Source organism: Hydra vulgaris, chromosome 11, assembly GCF_038396675.1.
Source record: "Hydra vulgaris chromosome 11, alternate assembly HydraT2T_AEP".
Lineage (NCBI taxonomy): Eukaryota > Metazoa > Cnidaria > Hydrozoa > Anthoathecata > Hydridae > Hydra > Hydra vulgaris.
Genome location: NC_088930.1, coordinates 2,343,327 through 2,365,316, shown reverse-complemented (window position 1 = coordinate 2,365,316; position 21,990 = coordinate 2,343,327). Strand labels below are relative to the sequence as shown.

Genomic DNA, 21,990 nt, shown 5'->3' with positions numbered 1-21,990 from the left:
GCGAATTCCAAAGAGTTGAAGTGCAGAAAAAAAAACTTAATGAATAAAAGTTTATAGAGCATGCAGGGACAGATACAGTAAACAAATGACACTTAGCTGAATGATGATTCAAATGAGAATGAGTTTTAGTTGATTGAACTAGAGATAATAACTCCTTTGAGCAGCGACCATGATAGTATTTGTAGAAAAGAAAAAGAGATGCAAATTTACTGTGATAAGAAAGAGGCTCAAGCTGAGCAGATAGACTGGGTCCAAATACATTTACAATGTGTTGTTATTATTAAAATAACCAAATATGACAACAGTAATCCATACAAGGACGAATAAGAGATTTGTAGAAGTAGAGATTTGTAGAGGTAGAGAATGGAATCAGGAGAAAGAAAATGGCAAGCACGATAAAGAGAAGTAACCTTAGCAGATTTAGCAATTGATTGTATATATGGTTTTAATAAAATTCAGTAGTAAACAATAATCCAAGAAGATGTAAAGAAGAGGACTCAGTAAGAGGGTTGCCATAAATGTGGTAATACAAGTTTTATAACCTAATTATTCAGTTAAAAGACAGCTATTTCTACAAAATATTTCCATTTATCCATTTATTCAACCAAAAATTGAAAAACTAGTGGTACCTATCAATGTAACATGAAAAAAACTCCCAAATCCAAACAATTCAAAAGTTATGACATTTTAAAAGTCAGCCTAAAATGCCTTATTTTTTTCCACATTCGCCATTATGGACTTTGTAATAGTTCATTTTAATGAATAACTTTAGATGTAGAATGTAGCTAAAATTTGGTACCTGACCATTTTTGAATGTGCTGAATTCAAAAATGTAGAGTATTTTTGATGTATTTTGATGTTTTTTAATTTATTTTTTGATGATTATTTTTTGATTTTAAAATGGTCAGATAAAATTATTGTTCTGTGACTATAGGTTGCGCTTTCATTGATTCTCAGAGTTGTCCTAGTCTCATGGATTTAATTTTTTTCCCTAATGAAGTAGGTGATCCTAGGCTATCTTTATTAAATGATGATTTTGGTTTCTTGAAGAATAATTTAGATATGTCATTTTTAAGCTTATACAAAAAATTCTTTATTTGGACTCAAATTCTCTATCAAAGATTTATAAGCAATAGTTTATGCATAAATAATTTAAGTTTTAGTCGAAAAAACTGACTGGAAATTGGGACCTGACCATTTTTGAAGATACTGAATCCAAAGTAAAAAGAAAATGACCGAATTCAAAATGTTTGATAAATTCTTTTTATTCAAAATGGTCAAAAATTACTTTACCATAAAACAAGGTAACGTTTTCTCTAATTCCTGGCATTTCCTGACTCTTATGGATTCAGTTTTGATGTGCAAAAACAGTTTTTTGAGGTTGGTTTTGTACATTAATAAAGTTTTGTGAAGTGATATGTCATATAAAATATATTTTTGCGACATCTGCTGTGATGTATAAATATAATTCTGTAACGCCAGTTGTATAAACATAAAAACTATTTTAATTTTAATTATTGAAGAATCAATAATTATTTAATCTAAAGCGTCAAGTGAAGAATCAGAAGAAAATGAGTTGAAGATAAAATTACCTGAAGACAATATGGAAAAAGAAATTATACTGGAATCAGCAAGATCATTGCTCAACATTACGTTGTGTTAACTTGAAGTGTCTCCTCTAAAAGTTCATTTACCCAAAACCTCTAACATGCCCTCACTTGAAAAGAGAAAGATAAGGCAATTTTAAGAAGAATTCATTAAGAAACTTACAACAGCTCTGGATGTCACAAACTGATTTAGTTTTTTTTTTATTTTTTTATTTACCTCCTCAAGGCTGAGAAGGCCACTACAGATGAGGAGGCTACTTATTAGTGGTTAATAACCCTCTCTTAACTCTATAGCTCCGAAACACGAACCTTGACGAGCATTAAAGTTACATTAAACAACAATGAAGTTCTAAAGGAAATTCAAACTAAAGCTGGCGATTTAGACTTTCTAGTTAAATGCATGAAAGAAAAACTAAAAAGGTCCTAACAGAAGGCAGCAACTTCAAATTTTGACATTGACCCAAAAATCTTGGTCTATCAGAAAAGCAGAGTTTTCAGTTTCCAAACACAAAATTTAAAATGTAAAATTTTTACGCGACCAAAATTGCATCATACCATACTCTGATGTGGTTGAACGGCGTCAAATCAGCAAAGATAATATAGAACTTGTAAGGATTTTTAACTGTGACGATGAGTATTCAAGGCAAATTCCAGGAAAAAAAGACTGTAAATTAGATTTTCTAAACTTTGCAGTCTTTGGCCAAAATGGTGCTTCTTGCTGGTCCAAAAGGTACTCATTCTGTTTGTGGGTGTATAATACACCAAAATGTTAAACTAATGTTGAGTGCTGTAGGCCTTAAAACATCTTACCATGAAATCATTGAAAAGATTGTTTGCAGCATAAAATTGAAAGAGTGCATGATTCACCGATGCAATAGTTGTCCTGGCATACAAGCTGCCCAAAATTATTTCCAGCAGTACCTCATACAAAATGATGATCCAAAAGAGCAATATGACAGTGATGAAAATAAACAGTCAGTGGATTTCAAACAGTGGACAACGACAGATAGAACTGAACTACTAACAATAAAACTTCCATTAAATGAATTCATAGAGCTCCTTTGTGAAAAACTTGATAAAATTACTTCTCATTCATTTATAGCAAAATCACAATCTAGCTATCTGAAGCTAGATTGTAATTTTCTCAAAGAAACAATTAGTATTGATGACTTCTGTAGTACAAAAAGAGATGCAGAATTACCATTGGAGCAAGAATCAATGCTCTCCATCCAATTGTCATCTACCTCAAGAAAATGAAATTATACTACAAGAAAGTAAAATATCTTTTTTTTGTGCAATTTGAGATGATTTGAATCATGATGTTGGATTTATCAATAAAGTTATGTATAAAACCATTAATCATATTAAAACCCATCTTTGTCCCACATTAACAAAAATTCATTATTTTTCGGATGGCTGTGCAGAGCAGTATAAAAACTGCAAACATTTTAACAGTTTATGTCACCATGCTCAAGATTTTTCTGTTTGTTGCATTTGGAATTTCTTCGCAACAAGCCATGGCAAATCTTCATGCGATGGAATAGGTGGCACTGTTAAAAGGCTTGTCGCAACTGCTAGCTTGCAAAGTCCAACCACAGGTCAAATACTGTCTTCTCAAGCAATGTTTGAATACTGTCAAAAGTCAATCAGTGGGATTATGTTTGTGTACGTCACAGCTGAAGAAATGGAACTAGTAAGAAACAAACTGATAGACTTTTAATAGTAACCACTATTCCTGGGACAAGAAGTTTTCAACAATTTATATCTTCTTTTCATTCAATTATAAATATAAAAAGGGTATAAGATGATAATGATTTTGCTCTAACATTTGATTTCCTCAATAAACAAAAATATGAAACTATTAAAATTGACTATGTTATGATGTCACAATACCTACTTTTGTAAATATGATGAATTTTACTGGCTTGGTATGGTTACTGAAGTTGATAAAAAGAATGATGATTTTATGGTAAAGTTTATGCATCCCCATTATCCAAGTCGGTCGTACTACTGGCCAAAGCAGGATGATAATTGCTGGCTGCCAAGAATGAATGTCATTTCTCCTGTTAAAATACCGTTAACATCTTCTGGGCATCAGTACCACATCTCAAAAGATGATGAAACTCTATTTGAAAAGCTTTTATCTTGTCAGTGAAAGTTTTTTTTCTGTTTTTGAGCTTTTTTCAATAAAGCAGGTTTTTTACTATATTTAAAAAAAATAGGCAATTTAGTTTTTCTTTTTTTTTAACACAACATTTGAGCATGCAACCAATATTTTGAAACAAAACTTAATTATTAGACATTAAGTAATAATGTTAAGTTAAATTATTATAACTAATAAATAATGAAATTATATTTCCATGCATACTTTTGAAAATACTAATTATAAATATGCAAGTTATGCAAAGCAATATAATTTTTTTATTTTCTTTTAGAGACCTAAACTTTTCTAAGACCTCTTATTTCACATTTAGAGTAAGGCAACTACAGAAATAAGAGAAATGTAAACCATGGTTACGAAACAAAAAATTTGAATATTTATATATTTAAAAATTAAAAAATTGTTCTCAAATATTAGGAATTGGGTTTTCTTATGTCTTCATCTTAGTAATCAACACCTTTAAAAATGGTTAGGTACTAATTTTTATAGGGTCATTCCATATAAAATCATCAAGAGCATGACACCCTTACGTCTCAGAACTTTTTCATTTTTACCTCACTTGCAGTCCATATTAAAAAAATAATAACTGCGAAAATTCTAGTTAAAAATACACATGGGTTCCAGAGATATTGTCAGTTAAAATAATGCTGACTTTTAGTAATTATCTGAGGCGATAATATGATGAGCATTTTAGTAATTATCTGAGGCGACTACAAAGCAACTTTTACATATAGTATCTTCATAATGGCTTGGGGAAATTTCCTAAAATTTGGTACCCCAATAGATTTTCACTTGTGGAATCCAAAAATAGCACCCTCAAGACTCGATTGTCTCAGGAAATGCTTTGTTCATCCAATTTTGTTCAAAATTATTGACTTGTAAATGATTTTTGGAGGTAAATGAAGACTGTGGCCCAAAATCCTGAATAAAAAGTTTAATTGTATAGGATTATTTTATCTCTATGTATCATACATACTAAAAAAATTAGATTCATCAATTGTCTCTCTAATACTTGATCAAAATTTGCGTTTAAAAATTGTGTCTTTTAGAAAAATTTAAATTTTGTATTGAAATGTTTTTTAAAACATTCGAATAAAACATCAAATAGTGTTATTTATTGACTAGTTTAGGATGTTTATAATTATTGGCCAAGGGAGGGCCAGGCGGCCTCTGACCAACTCTGCCCCCTGCTTTTTCCCCCAATCACCCTGGATTTTTTTTTTTTTTAATGCATAAAATGATATAATAATAAATAATTATCAAAACTTAATTTAAAAACATCATTTTTTTTTAGTTTAAGTTTGAAAAACATTTTTTTTTCATTATTTCAATTCAAATAGGTGAATATCAAAAACAAGCAAAAGTTTTGTTTTGTTATTTTTAAAGGTTGTTCTTTACTTGTTTATATTTTCTTAAAGAATGATTGTGAATTTTATTGTTTTTGTATTTTTTTGGCAGGTAATTTTATAAATAAAAAACATATTTAATATGGAAAAATGTGACATTGGAAAAAGTCTTAACATTCATTGCCACAAAACTGGATTTTCTAAAAAACAAGGTTTTGTTCTATTATAAAGATCTTTATAGTGAAAAACAATTCTACAGAAATTCTACAGAAAATATTTTGAGAGAAAAATTACAAAGTGTTGCAATGCTTTTGGAACACACAAGGAAAGTAAAAAAATTGCTATAAAAAGTAATCTAACATTAATTACAACAGAATTGATATGGAAATTAAAAGAAAAGTATTTTATTATTTATAAAATTTTTTATATATTTAGTTATTTTAAAAACTCAAAACTAAATTTGTTTCTTAGGTAATATAAAGATTTCCCTAGACTTGGCAAAATTTTTGCAAGAAAATAATGTTAATGTAACCATAGGTTGGAAATTCTGCAGTAAATGTTGCAAAAAAGCAGTAGAAACAGATGAAGATTTAAAATCACAGGAGAAATGGGAATCAAAAAGTGAGAAAAAAATTAAGTTAGATACCACTATAGAATTGCTTGGAATTTCACCAGTCAAACTAAAAAGTCTTTTAAAACACAGCAAATTGCCTGCAGCAAAGCAAAAGTTTGAGAACACTATTGACAGAGTTGCAAAATGGTCTCATTAGCATATAGTATTAAAGAAACTTTTTAACAGCAGAAATAAAAAGCTCTGTTTCAAACAAAAACATTAACAATGACCATGATCTAGACATTTTAATGTATGAAATAAAAAAAAAATTTCACAGACTGACTCTTATCACCATAAGGTGTAACTAGAGTTGCAACTCAAAAAAAACATGCACGTTTTTTTTATAAAAAACACGTTTTTTTTGCAAAAAAAACAGGCCTGTCCTAAAAACATGTTTTTAATGGCTTTTTTTGTTTTTTTTAGGTGTCCATTAAATTTTATATATCAATTATCCTTTAAAAAGTTACAGTGTCAGTAAACCTTCAAATATACATGTTTTTTATTAAATGTAATGTATTTTACCCTATATAATAATTCTTACAAAATTATAGAGTTGCAACCCAAAAAAAACGGTTTTTTTCTTCTTAAAAACTGTTTTTTATAGTTTTTTTTATTTTTTATTTTTTTAGTATTTATTAAATTTAAGATATTAATAATACTTGAAACAGTTTCAGAGGCATTAAACCTTCAAAATATGAATGTTTTCTATTAAATAAAATGCATATTTAAAAAAAAAACAGTATTAAATATAAAAAAAAAATTAAGTAATTTTTTTAATATATCTCAAAAAAACTATACTAGTAGCTACTAGTTAATTGTAAGTATAACACTACTGAATGAATGAAATAAAAATGTTATTTCAGCAGTGTTATTTCATTTATAAAAATGAATGAAATATCACTGCATTGCAAAATACAAAAATTAACCAACAGTTATATAAAATTTACTTTAATGTTTTATTTACTTTTGTTTATTACTTTTGTAAAATTTTAATAGTTTATTTCTTTATTTTATATATTTCAATTTTAAACAGAGTTTAAAATTGAAATTTTAACTAGTTTTAATTATTGGAATTTAAAATTGAAATAGTTTGGTTTATTTTGAAGATTTAATTTTGTTTTTTATAAGTTTTTTTATCTTGGATTCATTTGAGTTTAGAAAATTTAAATCATTTTTTTCAAATGTTTATTCAAATTGCAATTAGATAGCTAAAATTTTATTTATTCAAAAAGTATTCAAGTAAATAAAAATAACACAATAACTAAGTTTGTATAACTAATGAAAAAAACTTAATATTAAACAATTTTAAAAATATTGTTTATATTTATTTAAAAAAAAAAAGAAATCTAAAAAAAAAATGCCAGGCAGAAAGAAATGTTTTGTAGTTACATTGTTCAATGAGGCACCTTTAGAATCTGGAGGTTCTAAAATTCAACAAGTTATATGCAAATTTTGCAGCTTAAAACTATCAAAAAATGGCGCTCGAATGACCGAGCACATTGCAAAATGTATGAAATGTGGAGATCAAATAAAAAACAAATATTTGAACGATATGCCTTTTAAACAAAAGAAAGTTCAAACTGAACTAATGATGGAAGAAGATATTCCTGAAAACTTACCTATTCAATGTATGGAAAAAAAGGAAAAAATATGTTTATCATCTGCTATATTGCAAATTCCAATTGAGTCCTTCTTTCGAACCCCAAGCTGTTGTGGAAACCAAAGTAGGTCTACAACCCCTAAGTTTGGAGACTGTAAGTCAAATGAAACCAATTCAGATAAGCCTCCCTTGAAACGATTGCATTCTTCAACAAGAGTTCCATTCACACCTCAGAAAAATAAAATTGCATCCTACATTTTCTCGGACAAAATGACTAATGAACAAATAGTAAGAATTATATTTAGAATATTTAATACTTTCAAATATTTAGCAAACTTTATTTAGTACATAAGTAATTTTTGTAATAACAATTTTTGTAAATTTCATGTTTTTACAGGATGAATCGCAAATGGATTTAGCACGCGCTGTCTATGGTACTGGGTGCTCATTAAGAGTTATTGAAAATAAACTATGGATAGACAGCTTTGCAAAATTGAGACCTGCATTTAAATTACCTAACCGTGATATGTTGTCTAATTCCCTACTTGAAAGGGTTTATAATGAAACCTCAACTACCGTTAAAGAACTTGTGGGAACTGCTTTAAGTGTAGCGATTTTGTGTGATGGGTGGAGCAATATCAGGCAAGGAAAATATGATTTAAAATAGTAGGACTATTTATCTACGTTCTGATTTGTGCACTAGTATAGAAGTATCCAATACCTAGATACTTTTAAACGTTATATAACAAAATTATGTAACAATGTAAGCTACACATATATAATTTAGGTGCATTCTAACTTCATGTGTATAATTCATAAATAATAAAAATCAGTAATAAAGATAGATTTTACTATTTACAGAAATGAAGGAATCATTAATTTTGTTGTAACGGTACCTCAACCTATATTTTGGACCAGCATAGAAACAGGTAGTCTTTTTAGATTAATTTTAGTTATCATGTCTTCAGAATTGTCAGATAGCAAGTTTTATTTTATATTCTCCAAAGTTGTAAAGTTTTTCAAAAATTTTTAAATTTTTATAGTTTATTATAATTATTAAACGTATAACTCTTTATTTAGGCGCAGAAAGTCATACTGGCGAATATATGGCAAATATAGTTAAAAAAATAATATGCGATGTTGGACCTATGAAAGTTCTTGGTGTTTGTACTGATAATGCAGCCAATATGAAAAAAGCATGGCAACTAATAGTTACTGAATTTCCTCACATATATCCTTATGGATGCCTGGCACATACCTTAAATTTAGTTTTTACTGATGCGAGTAACTTGAAATCAATAGCAGATTCCCAAAGAAATTGCACAATGGTGGTAAAAGGGATAAAGAACTCTCAAATTTTATCAGCTTTGTTAAAACAACATCAGCAGAAATCAGGACAAATCATTCAACAATCACTAAAGCTTCCAGTAACAACTAGGTTTATTAAAAATTAATTTTATAATAAAATTAAACATAAAAACATAAAAAATAAAACATAAAAAGTATTATTATAAATTTTTAAAAAATTTATATTACATTATAAATCATAATACTTAGTATGGAAATGACATTAGGCAAATAAACATTTAATTATAAATAAATATATTCTTCAGATGGGCTTCAATTATACATTGTATGGAAAGTCTTCATAACAACAGATTAGCACTACGGGGATTAGCTATTGACAATGAAGCAAAATCTTTTGCTAAGCCTATTCAAAACCTATTGTTGTCAGAGGTGTTCTGGGATAAAGTGGGTGGGTTTATCAAGTTATTAAAACCAATAGCCATAGCCATTGCAGCAATTGAAGGAGATAAATTAAGTCTCTCCATTGTTGCAAAAACATTTTCAGATTTAGAAAAGTCTTTTCAGGACAATATCCTTTGCAGTCCAATTCTAAAAAGCGAGGAAAATGCTATGATGGAAATAATTGCCAAAAGAAGGTTATTTCACATTCGAAACATTCATCTTGCTGCAAATTTAGTGGATCCACGTTATAAAGGATGTCATATCTCTGGAGATGAAATGGTGAGTATTTTCAGAATTTAATCCTCATTTAAATTAATTGAAAAAAAAAGGAAATTATATTTAAAATGAATTAAGATGCCTTATTTAAAATATCTTCTTTAGATTGATGCCATTGAAACGCTACATAAATTAGGAATAATGGATTCTTCTATTAAAGAATGTGATGACAAAATTTTGGGTGAGATAGCTGATTATAGATCAAACAAAGGACTTTTTGCAAAACCTTTTATATGGGCTTCAGTAAAACATTCATCTCCTGTAAGTTGGTGGAAGGGAATATGTTGTTCTTGTGCTCCAATACTATCAAATATTGCAAGTAAAATTTATTACTTCCACCAACAAGTGCTGCAGTCGAAAGATCATTTAGTAGACAATCTTGGATCCACAATCAAAAACGGAATAGATTAACAAATGACAGAGCTTCAAAATTAGTATTTATATCACATAATTTACAACTCAAAAATCTAAAATGTAATGCAGAATCATCAACAAGTCAAAGCCAAGAATTTTTTCTGGAAAATGGTACTTCACAGAGTTTAGAGTCAGAGGTATCAAGTGACTCTGAAGAATACGGATTTGACTTTACAATAGAAGACCTTAATGAACAAGAAAGCGTTTTTTGTTAATTAAAAATAAATTTTTAATTAACAAAAAACAGAGTTTTTTGTTAATTAAAAATAAATTTTTCAAGTGATGAACTATATATTTATCATATGGGGCTTTCCACGTCAAGTGGAACCACTTTTTGGTCAAATTCAACATCACCGACTTGGATTTTGATGAAAATTGGCTCACATGTTGGGCATATGGACAGAAGAAAAGCATGTAAATTTTTTTGACTTAGGTCAATTATTTTCTGAGATATGACCTTTCAAAGTTTTGACCTTTTCACTTGACCTTGGTTATTTAAAACGTCATAACTTTTATGCTATTATACTTAGGAAGTTGATTTTGGTGGCAAACAGAAGCTCTTGCATGGACAAATAACTTTGTGTCTATACAAAAAAGTGATAAGTTCAATAAAAAAAAAGTTATTGGTCATTTGGTCATTTGACCTTTGACCCTGGTCGATGGCAAAGGTCAAAAGCCATAATTTTTTTTTTACAGATTGCTTTTTTTATTGTGGATGTCCCATGAAAAAATCTTTTTGGGATTCCCATAAACAGCTTTGGGAGTAATATTAAAGTATAAGTAGGTTCTAAAAATTTAATATTTATCGGCCTTACAAATGCGATATTTTGAGGTCATTTTCTGTAAATAGCCTATTGTAAATATATATTACTAACTATTTCCTTTTTTTTCTTTTATTTTCTGGGTTGTAATTTAATTACTAGTACTATAAATACATACTAAGTCAGTATTAAATTATATGAGGCTTAAAGCTATATATATTTATATTAAAATAATCAATTCATTTCCATTGAATTAGTCATCAAAAGACAACTTAGGAATTAGTTTTTAGCAACTTTCAAATTAAATTTAGATTAAAAATGGCATTTCAAGCACAAGTAAAAGAGTTAAAGAAGAGACAACACTATTGTTATGATCCTTTCCAACACCATAAGAAAAAACAATATAAAACCTTGAGGGTAGCTACTAGTCGGCAAGTAGCTATGTATCCCTCAAAACTTATGGCTGGAGCAAAATTATGTGATACTTGCCGAAAGAAGATCACTGGCTTACCTTCCGAAATAGGATTATGTGATGATAAAAATTCTACAGATTGTAAAACAGAGTCAGATTCTCAAGGCAGTTCCAGATCTCAAGATATTTGTAGTGACAAGGGAGATGAAAATTATCAGTGCCAGGAAGTAGAAATTTCTATTTATAATAAATCCTTGTCGTTATTGGGTGAGCCACCCTTGGATAAACACAAGTTACAAACTGTTAAAAGTTATATTCCGGAGAAAAAGAAAAAGCTTAAAAAACTTGTAAAAAAGAAGTTAGACCTTTTATCCACTAATTCAGATGCTATTAATTCTTTAGAGGATGATGAATACGAAGCAACTAAAAAAAAAGTTTCCAACACATGTGCTGATGACATTGTTAAAGTGCTTCAGGATAAGTATAAATCAACACAAAGTAAGAGTGAAAAGATCATGATTTTGACAATATTTGTTGCTCAATGGAGTAATCGAAAAGTGATGAGAGAATTTAATTGTTCGCATCGACTTGTATCTCAAGCAAAAGAAGTTTTAATAACCAAAGGTGTTTTATCAACTCCTAACCCAAAAAAAGGGAAATCACTACCTGCACATGTGAAAGATATGGTAAAAGAGTTTTATTACTCTGACACTGTTAGCCGTGTAATGCCAGGAAAAAAAGATTTTCTATCTGTTATAGAAAATGGGGAAAGAAAACATATTCAGAAAAGATTAGTTTTAAGTAATTTGAAGGAACTTTATCAATTATTTTCAGAAAAGTATCCAAATATCAGAATTGGGTTTTCGAAGTTTGCAGAGCTACGTCCAAAAGAATGTGTCTTTGCAGGAGCAAGTGGTACTCACTGTGTGTGTATGTACCATTCATCAAAATGTTAAACTCATGATAGTCGGATCACATATGGATGATTTACAACTAGAAGATAAACTAGAAACCCCTATTAAGAACTACAAACATGCTTTGGCAAAAATCCAATGCAATCCTTATTGCCAGCATGTCCGCTAGGCGAGTGTAAAAATTGCCCTGGAGTTGCTATGCTAAAGGAACGGCTGTTGCAATGCTTTGAAATTAAAGGAGTTGAAGAAATTGAGTATAAACAGTGGACTACAACAAATAGGTCCCAGCTTCAAACCTTTATACAGTCTACTGATGAATTTATTGAAAGATTTTTAGGGAGTTTGAAAACACTTACTAGGCATGATTTTATTGCTCAAGAGCAGGCAAAATATTTAGACTGGAAGAAAAACAATTTATCAGATGGAGAATTTCTGGTTATCGGTGATTTTTCAGAAAATTATGCATTTATTATACAAGATGTAGCACAGGGATATCATTGGACAAATAATCAAGCAACTTTACATCCTTTTGTTTTTTATTATAAATATGAAGGAAATTTATGTCATGGAAGTTATGTGCTGCTTTTGGAATGTAATACTCATGACACAATTGCAGTTTATCTTTTTCAGCGTAAACTAATTAATTTTTTAAAAGTGAAATTTGAGGTATTAAAAATAGCATATTTTAGTGATGGCTGTGCAGCACAAAACAAAAACTGCAAGAATTTCATAAATCTGTGTTATCACAAAGAGGATTTTGGTATTCCAGCCAAATGGCATTTCTTTGCCACAAGTCATGGTAAGGGCCCTTGTGATGGAGTTGGAGGAACTGTTAAACGTAAAGCGGCAAAAGCAAACTTACAACGTCCATACCATGACCAAATAATGACCACTTATCATTTATATACTTTTGCTAAAGAAATATCCATGGCATTTCCTTTGAATACCTCACTGCAAATGATTGGCAAATTGAATCCACAATATTAAAGGAAAGATTTCCGAATGCTAAAACGATTCCTGTTACCCAAAAACTTCATTGCTTCAAACTATTATCCACGAATGAACTTCAAGTACAAGATTATAGTTCCAGTTCTGTGTCTAGAATTGAAAAAATTACGTCACAGAATGTTAGCCAGCTCAACTTCAGTTCAATTACTGGTTACATGGTTGTAGAGTATGATGAACATTGGTGGATAGGTTGTGTGTTGGAAAGCAATCCAGAAAAAAGAGAAGTAACCATTAACTTTCTTCACCCTCATGGTTCAAGTCAACTTTTCTCCTTCAGAGATCCTCCAAATATTTTTACCATTGATCTGAATGATCTTTTGCTAGCAGTTGAACCCAAAACTACAACTGGTTGGTCATACTTCATTACTTCTAAAGAGTCTGAAGGAGCAACCAAAGCACTTAACTTGCATCATCGTTAACTATTATAGCTTTTTTAATTTATTATTAGCAAATATGTATTGCAATGGTAATGGTTTAAATATTATACTGCATTCCGTACTGTACTGCCATGTAGCTAAAACTGCTAAATAAAGCCTTTTTGTTACTTATATATTAATATATATTAATATATATTAATATATATATATATATATATATATATATATATATATATATATATATATATATATATATTAATATATATATATATATATATATATATATATATATATATATATATATATATATATATATATATATATATATATATATATATATATGGGCCAAGTATCACCAAATCATAGTATATTGGTATATGGTAGCTATTATATAACCTAGGGCCTACACTCAATAAATTACCTTAAAATACTGTATAATTTTAAGGTATTTAAATATTAAATTTTTAGAACCTACTTATACTTTAATATTATTCCCAAAGCTGTTTATGGGAATCCCAAAAAGATTTTTTCATGGGACATCCACAATAAAAAAAGCAATCTGTAAAAAAAAAATTATGACTTTTGACCTTTGCCATTGACCAGGGTCAAAGGTCAAATGACCAAATGACCAATAACTTTTTTTTTATTGAACTTATCACTTTTTTGTATAGACACAAAGTTATTTGTCTATGCAAGAGCTTCTGTTTGCCACCAAAATCAACTTCCTAAGTATAATAGCATAAAAGTTATGACGTTTTAAATAACCAAGGTCAAGTGAAAAGGTCAAAACTTTGAAAGGTCATATCTCAGAAAATAATTGACCTAAGTCAAAAAAATTTACATATTTTTCTTCTGTCCATATGCCCAACATGTGAGCCAATTTTCATCAAAATCCGAGTCAGTGATGTCAGATGGGTGGTTCCACTTGACGTGGAATGCCCCATATATCATGTTACTATTATATATTGTATTACATTTATAATAGAAATAGAAATTAAATAAAAGTAAATAATTTTTTTAATCTAAAAAAACAAAAAAAACTATAAAAAACACAAAAAACACAAAAAAAACATGTTTTTTTTGCAAAAAAAACACAATTAAAAAAAAACGGTTTTTTTTTGCAACTCTAGGTGTAAGTCAGTTTGTCAAAGTTTTATATGCTTAAACCTAAATGGTGCATTACAACTAATGCGTCAGGTACTCACAATGTATGTGTATGTATACATCACCAAAATACAAAATTTCTTATTTATATCATAAGGTGGAATAAAAGTTATAAAGATTTCATGGCATTGATTGTTTGTTCACTTGAAAATGTAGAATGTATGTTGCATTGATGTAGCCAATACCCTGGTATTAAAGCATTAAAAAAATTTTTAGTGCAGAAGTTTATGGACCATGCATTCAAGCAATGGCAGAGTACTGATCGTACAACACTACTACTACAATCTTTGCCACTATATGAATTTAATGGTTTATTATGTGACAGCATTGACAACCTTACCACTCATTCATATATTGCAAAAGTACAAAGTAGATACTTGAAAAACTGTAAAGAAAATCTTAACCGAAATGAATGCTTAATTTTAGGAGAATTTGCTGAAAGTTATCAATATGTTGTTCAGGATGAGGTTCAAAGTTATTACTAGAGCCAAAGTCAATAGTCACTTTTACAATTGTACTTTTTTATATAGAGAAAAAAAGTTTTCAAACACAAGTCTTTTCGCTTCTTTTCAGAAGATGTTGATCATGACACAGGATTTATTTACAAGATTCAGGAAGATATTACAAAATATATCAAAGAAAATCGATTTGATGTATCAAGTGTGAAATAATTTTCCGATGGTTGTGCAGCACAATTTAAAAAAATTTAAAACGTTATCAATCTTTGTCATCACAGTAAAGACTTTGATTTAAATGCTGAATGGGTATTTTTTGCTATCAATCATGGTAAATCCCCCTGTGATGGTATTGGTGGGACTGTTAAAAAAGTAGCACATCATGAAAGTCTAAAACAAATAACTACTGGGCAGATTTAGATGTTAATTTAATGTGCTCTTTTTAAAAAGCTAAGATAAATGGAATTTGTTTTAAATTATTTACTGAAGATGAAAACGACCAAACACATTCCAATTGCTTCAAACACCATAAGTTATAAAAAAACAAGTATTGATACATGTATTGAAATATTTGATATCATTCCAAAAAGCAAACATAATAAAGTGATTTCATTAAACATTAAAAAAATGGATTATATTGCATATTTTTATGATGGATTTTGGTGGGTAGGGATTGATGAATAAGAGAGCTTGATATAAAAGATTCATGCATCCGCATGCACCAGGTAAAAACTTCTTTTGGCTAATGAGAAATGACAAGAGCTGGGTGCTCAATTCTGAAGTTATGTGCCTAATTTCTACACTCACAACAATATTAGGTTGTATGTACAACATATCTGATTCAGATTTGGAGAATATAAGCAGTTGGTTACAAAAAAAAAAAAAAAATTAAATACATTAAAATAATTTTGTTATAATTTTATTTACCTATTTTACATATTATATTAGTATTAATCTACTAAATAATCCCATAAAGATATCGATGAATCTAATTTTTTTTAGTATGTATGATACAAAGAGATAAAATAATCCTATACAATTAAACTTTTTTTATTCAGGATTTTGGGCCACAGCCTTCATTTTACCTCCAAAAATTATTAATTTACAAGTCAATAACTTTGAACAAAATTGGATGAACAAAGCCTTTCCTGAGACAATCGAGTCTTGAGGGTGATATTTTTGGATTCCACAAGTAAAAATCTATTGGGGTACCAAATTTTAGGAAATTTCCCCAAGCCATTATGAAGATACTATATGTAAAAGTTGCTTTGTAGTCGCCACAAAAAACTTTGAGTCAGAATTATTTAATTCACTGACAATTTTCGCAGTTATTATCTTTTTAATATGGACTTCCAGTGAGGTAAAAATAAACAAATTCTGAGACGTAAAAATGTTAAAATGGGTTTTTTTTGGATGATTTTATATGGAATTACCCCATATCCTTTATGAGGATTTTTTTACCTAAATTTCAAAATAACATATCTTTATTATGCTTTAAGAAACCAAAACCATCTTTTTTATAAAGATAGTCTAAGTTAAATACTTCTTTGGAAAAAAAAATTGAATCCATGAGACTTGGGCAACTTGGGGAGTTGATGAAAGCGCAACCCAAGGTAACAGAACAAAAAATTTGACTGACCATTTTATAATCAGAAAATAACTATCCAAAAAATTTAAATTTAAATTTTTTCTCAATTCTTTTGAATTCAGCACCCTTAAAAATGGTCAGGTACCCATTTTTAGCTACATTCTTTCACTAGATCTTAAATTATTAATTAAAAAGAAATACTACAAAATCCATAATGTCAGATTTGGTAAAAATTTATTAATGGTAAGAAAAGGAACATTTTAGGCTGAATTTCAAAACATCATAACTTTTAAAATATTTGGATTTGGGAGCTCAAATTTTACATTTTTTCATGTTTCATTAATGCACACCACTGGTTAAAAATTAAAGAAAATCCAAGGGGTGAATGAAATGACTGTCCCATTTTTACGTGGGATTACTTAAATCTAAATATCACTTATATCCTATTTTACTTATAAGCTTGATTTTTCATCAAAGCCCTAATATGTTTTATGATTAGCAAATCAGTACTTGGCTTTTTTATCTTCCAGAACTTTTTGTAACTGAATTAGAAGTGAATTAACTTGTTATACAGCTTATATAACTTTATATTACTTTATAATATATATATATATATATATATATATATATATATATATATATATATATATATATATATATATATATATATATATATATATATATATATATATATATATATATATATATATATGTCAAAACATATTATGTTATATAACTTGTTACACAGCTGTAACTGTTATAAAATTCTTGGTGGCGAGATTAAAAAATACAAAATTAGAAACATATTTTTAAAATTTTTGTTAAAGCTAAAGTTACTAATTCCCTTTTTTGTAAAATCAGCAACCTTCAGCAATTTCTGAAACAAATATTAACTCTGAGATACATGCTGCATCAAACAAAAACTAAGGCTATACTAAAGAATAATACAACATTGTCAATGAACAATAACTTTGAAAATTTAGGTGAGCCAAATTTTATTAACTAATTTATTTACAGAAATTTAAGTTGAATAATATTTTTTTAGAAAAATATGGTAATGTTATTTAAATGTTTAGAAAATATCTCACATATCATTCACAAACATAATTATAAATACCTGGCATAAAAAAGTCTTTGCATTTACAAACACTATGAACATGATCTGTAAGTTGTTCAAGCCAGCATGTGTCTAATGAGTAACTATCAAAATATTTTAACTTCAGGGAACCACATTTTGTTTTATAAGGAGCTTCCAAGTTAATAACCTAAAGATTTTACAAATATTTAGTTTTATGATTTAAATTAAAATGATACATAAAAAAATGATATAATCAATACATAAAAATTCAAATTGGTTACAGAGAACATCAAAAAAAAGGAAAATAATAAGCAAACTGATAATATAGGAGTTAATGACAATCAGCAGAATCATATATCTTTGATTCTAATATGTAATATCAAAATACTGTTTCTACTGGTAACTGTGGTTACTGCTTTTTCTGGTAATAAAAATTATTATAATCATTATAAAATTTTGAATTTATGAAAAAAAAAAAAAAAAAAAAAAAAAAAACTAAGACTTGAACATTAAAAAAATAAACAACAAAAACAGAATAAACATTAGTACTTGTGTTGTAAGAAAAAAATAAGAATGAAATCTCATAAATTTACACAACTATTTATGTCAAGTAATTAATCATTTACAAATGATTTCCGACATAAGGATAAGTTACTGATTATTTGAAAATACTAAACAAACAAAATATACTTTTAGAGAAAGGAAATTAGTTGAATCACCACTTTAAAAAAAAAAGGAAAGTTTTTAAGTTAGAATAATTAATCCAAGTTAAATAATATTCTATTATTGAATATTATACTAATTTTATAAAATTAATAAAATTTTATTAAATTAATAAATTAACAATATTAATTTATTAATTTTATATATAATAAATAAAATTATATACTACATATAAAATCATATATTATATATAAAATATATATAACAAATATATAAAGTATATATAAATTATATATAAAATTATGTATTATATATAAAATATTAATATTATATAATATTAAATATTAAATATTAATACTATTTTATAAAATTATTGAAATTATTAAAATTTTACAAATTTAATAATATTTTATTATGAAAAAATTGAGCTTAAATCTTTTCTCGCCTTTGTTAAAGGCGAGAAAGAGTTTTCGAAAAAAGGCGAGATAAAGTCGAAAAAAGGCAAGAAAAAGTCAATAACTTTATAACATAATTTTATTAAATTTGGTTCAGTGAATTTTTTTTTATTGACGATAATACTTTTAGCATCTCATCATAATGAATATACACTGTACTCCACATTTGTAAAAAATTATTAAAGTGGAATTCAATTTTCAGATCAACCCTATTTTAAAAAATTTTCTCGAATATTTTTTGGCGATTTTGTGGCTGACTTGAAAGTTAAAAGTCACCCACAAAATCGCCAAAAAATATTCGAGAAAATGTTAAAAGTTTTAACCACTGAATCTGTTCACATTAAATTTAAATAATACTTTTTTTGGCTTTTAAACTAATTATAAAATCTCAAAATTGAATAACAAATATATGTTTTCAGGTAATATCAGATAAAAAGTAGCATGAAATAATTCAAAAGTAGCATAAATCAGGAAGTTTATTAGATAATTAAAGAAGGTTGTTTCAATAATTGTTTTTAAAACACTGATAAAATTTCTCAGCTTTTGACATTTAAAAAAATTATTGAATTTCAATTATTTTGTCAAATTGTTTTTCAGGGCCGTAGGAACAAAACACTGTTTTTCAGAGCCGTGGGAATAAAAATTATATTAGGGGGGGGGGGCAGTACTACCCCGAAATTGTTTTAAAGAATTTTTTTTTTTTGTCGTTTTTTTAGTCAATTTCTTTCAAATTATTTATTTGAAAAATAATTGGGGGGGGAGGCAAATATCCCTGCTGCAAAATACACTTTATCATATATAGTAGTTTCAAGACTGGAGAACCTGAAGAAGATAAAATCTTATCATCAGTAACCTTTGATAATAAAAATGATAGTAAAAGTTTATTGTTAGAAAAAATCAAGTAAGGAATCTTGATTGACAATTAGTTCAATTGTGTTCTTTTTGAATTTTTGAGAGGAATTGGCTTCTCTTAGTTTACAACTCATGCTTGTAAAATGGTTCCATAGCATTGGGCCACGATAGGAAATGGCAAAGCTAGTAAGTTTTGATATAGGGAAAGGTTTTTTATAATTTCCGGTTGATCGAGTGTTGTATCGGTTTGATATTTTAGGAAAAATATTTTCGAAAACCTTCGGAGTTCTTTTAAACTGATGTTGGAACATAAATTGTGTGATTTTGAATACATTTATTTCATAAATATCAAGTGCCCTCATACTTCTTAGAAGAGGTTTAGCGTTTGTGAAGCGATTTTGAAAATAAATAATGCGTGCTGCATGATTTTGTTGTTTGAGGAGACATTTGAGTTTAGATTTGTTTGTACTACCCCAGACAATATTGTCATACAAGAAATAACTATGTACGAATGCAAAATATAGCTGAGTTAGGGTAGATTTGTCCAAGATTTGACAGGTTTTATATAAAATACCAATATTTCTTGAGATTTTATTGCTAATATATTTAATATGATCTCTCCAGGATAAGTTTCATCTATTAAGACACCAAGTAATTTGTTTGTGAAAGAGCGCTCAATTTCCATGTTATTTATATATAGCATTGGTAAGGATTTAGGAATATATTGAAACTTTGGTTTAGAATGGAATAAGGAAAACTTAGTTTTAACAGTGTTTAAAGATAGGCTGTTCGCGTTAAGCCAGATTGATATTTGTTCTAGTTCATTGTTTGCAACTTGAAATAGAGAAATAATGTTATTGTGAGAATGAAATAAAGTAGTGTCATCTGCAAACATGATGATAGACATAGTATTTGATGCTTTATATAGATCGTTGACGTATATTATGAATAATAGAGGACCTAAAAAGGAGCCCTGTGGAACCCCACATAATATTTTAAGTTTGTTTGTCTGAAAACCGTCATTTAGAGATATAAACTGTTTTCTATCAGTTAAGTAACTGGTAAACCATTTATGGTATGTATGGCATATTCCATAACATTTTATTTTATCTAGTAAAGTTTGATGGTTAACGGTATCGAACGCTTTTGAAAAATCTAGAAATATACCTAAAGTGAAATTGTTATGAGAAGATGCTCCACTGATTACTTCAACTAGTTGCATAAGTGCATGCTCTGTAGAGTAATTTGATCGAAAACCATACTGGTTACAATAAAGAAGATTGTTTTCGTCCAAAAAGGAAAATAGCCTATTATACAAAGTTAAATTTTTTTTAAATTACTTAAGTTTATATATAAAATTTTGCTTTATAGTTGATGGACCATATTTTGGTATAAAATAGTGCTGCTCTCAATGAAGATAAAACATTAAACTGAGAAAACAACTTTTTCAAACAAGTTTTAAGTTATATGTTTAATTTCTAACCAGTCATATGTCTGCAAACATATTAAAGGTCGAAAAAAATCAGTTATTTCAAGTTTAAAATCTGTTTTTTCCATTTTATATGAAAGTTTTTATTAGTATGAGTGTGAAGAACACACAAATTGACATGCGACTAGTTAGACTTTTTAAGTTAAACCTCTTAAGGTTTATTTAAAAGTCTAAGCTCAAAATTCAAACATTACTGTGATGTGAGCCATCCCTATTTTATAATGCCATAAAACTATTAAACTAAAACTCCGGTCTTTAAACTATCATAGATTAATATATATATATGTTATATTTGAATATATATTTTTTATTTTTTTGTAGAAAATACAGTGGCGAGCAAAATAATAGGTGCGAATAATAAATTTCACTTAAATTGACATTTTACAGTATATTTTATAAAGTGACATCTAGGAACTGATTGCTACACAAACTATGCTTATTTTATTTATAACAGAGAGCAGTATATTTCCAATTTCTTACAAATTTATTAGGGGAATACCCTATTTATATATTTAACCTGCAAATTTGGTGGAGCAAAATAATAGGTGTGTGTTCATTTTAACCTGTTTGCTGTAGGATTAAAAACATTTTATTATTTTTATTTGTTGTTTATATAAAGGTAAGGTCAATATTTATGCAACTTATATAAAATAATAACATATCATATTTGTATTGAATTAGAATTAGATATAAAATCAGACGAGGAATACATTGCACAGCGATAGAAAGAAAACTTATTAGAAATTTAAGAAAACAAGGAAAAACTTACAAGGAAATTTCAGTTACGATGGGATGTTCTCAAAATAAAGTTACAAATGCCTTAAAACCAAAAAAATCACGTGAGAATAGAGGAAGACCACGCAAAACGTGTCAGCGTACGGATGATCACATTACAATTATTTCAAAAAAAGACCCATTTAAGCCAGCAACAAAACTTTTAAATGAAATTAATGAAAATATTAGTGTTTGGACAGTTAGAAGAAGGCTTTTAGAAAGTAAGTTGCCAGC

At 28.0% G+C, this 21,990-nt stretch overlaps 2 protein-coding genes across 2 annotated transcripts in view; one reads left to right on the top strand and one right to left on the bottom strand.

The window, feature by feature from the left end:
* Positions 1-21,990, bottom strand: part of LOC100192297 (acid-sensing ion channel 1) — a 102,546-nt gene that overhangs the window by 32,997 nt on the left and 47,559 nt on the right. Inside the window, exon 4 of the mRNA XM_065809799.1 lies at positions 17,563-17,710. Within this exon, the coding sequence (XP_065665871.1) occupies positions 17,563-17,710 (148 nt within the window). The remainder of the gene's footprint in view (positions 1-17,562; positions 17,711-21,990) is intronic.
* LOC136087196 (uncharacterized) lies at positions 7,854-9,981 on the top strand. Its single transcript, XM_065809686.1, has 6 exons — positions 7,854-7,969; positions 8,189-8,256; positions 8,408-8,765; positions 8,941-9,355; positions 9,458-9,671; positions 9,836-9,981. The coding sequence occupies exons 1-6, from the start codon at positions 7,854-7,856 to the stop codon at positions 9,979-9,981; spliced, it is 1,317 nt and encodes a 438-aa protein (XP_065665758.1).

Coding starts and splice junctions, on each gene's coding strand:
- LOC136087196 (XM_065809686.1), top strand. CDS start 7,854: ATGTTGTCTAATTCCCTACTTGAAAGGGTTTATAATGAAACCTCAACT. Junction 7,970..8,188: donor GATGGGTGGAGCAATATCAG/GCAAGGAAAATA, acceptor TACTATTTACAG/AAATGAAGGAATCATTAATT. Junction 8,257..8,407: donor TTGGACCAGCATAGAAACAG/GTAGTCTTTTTA, acceptor CTCTTTATTTAG/GCGCAGAAAGTCATACTGGC.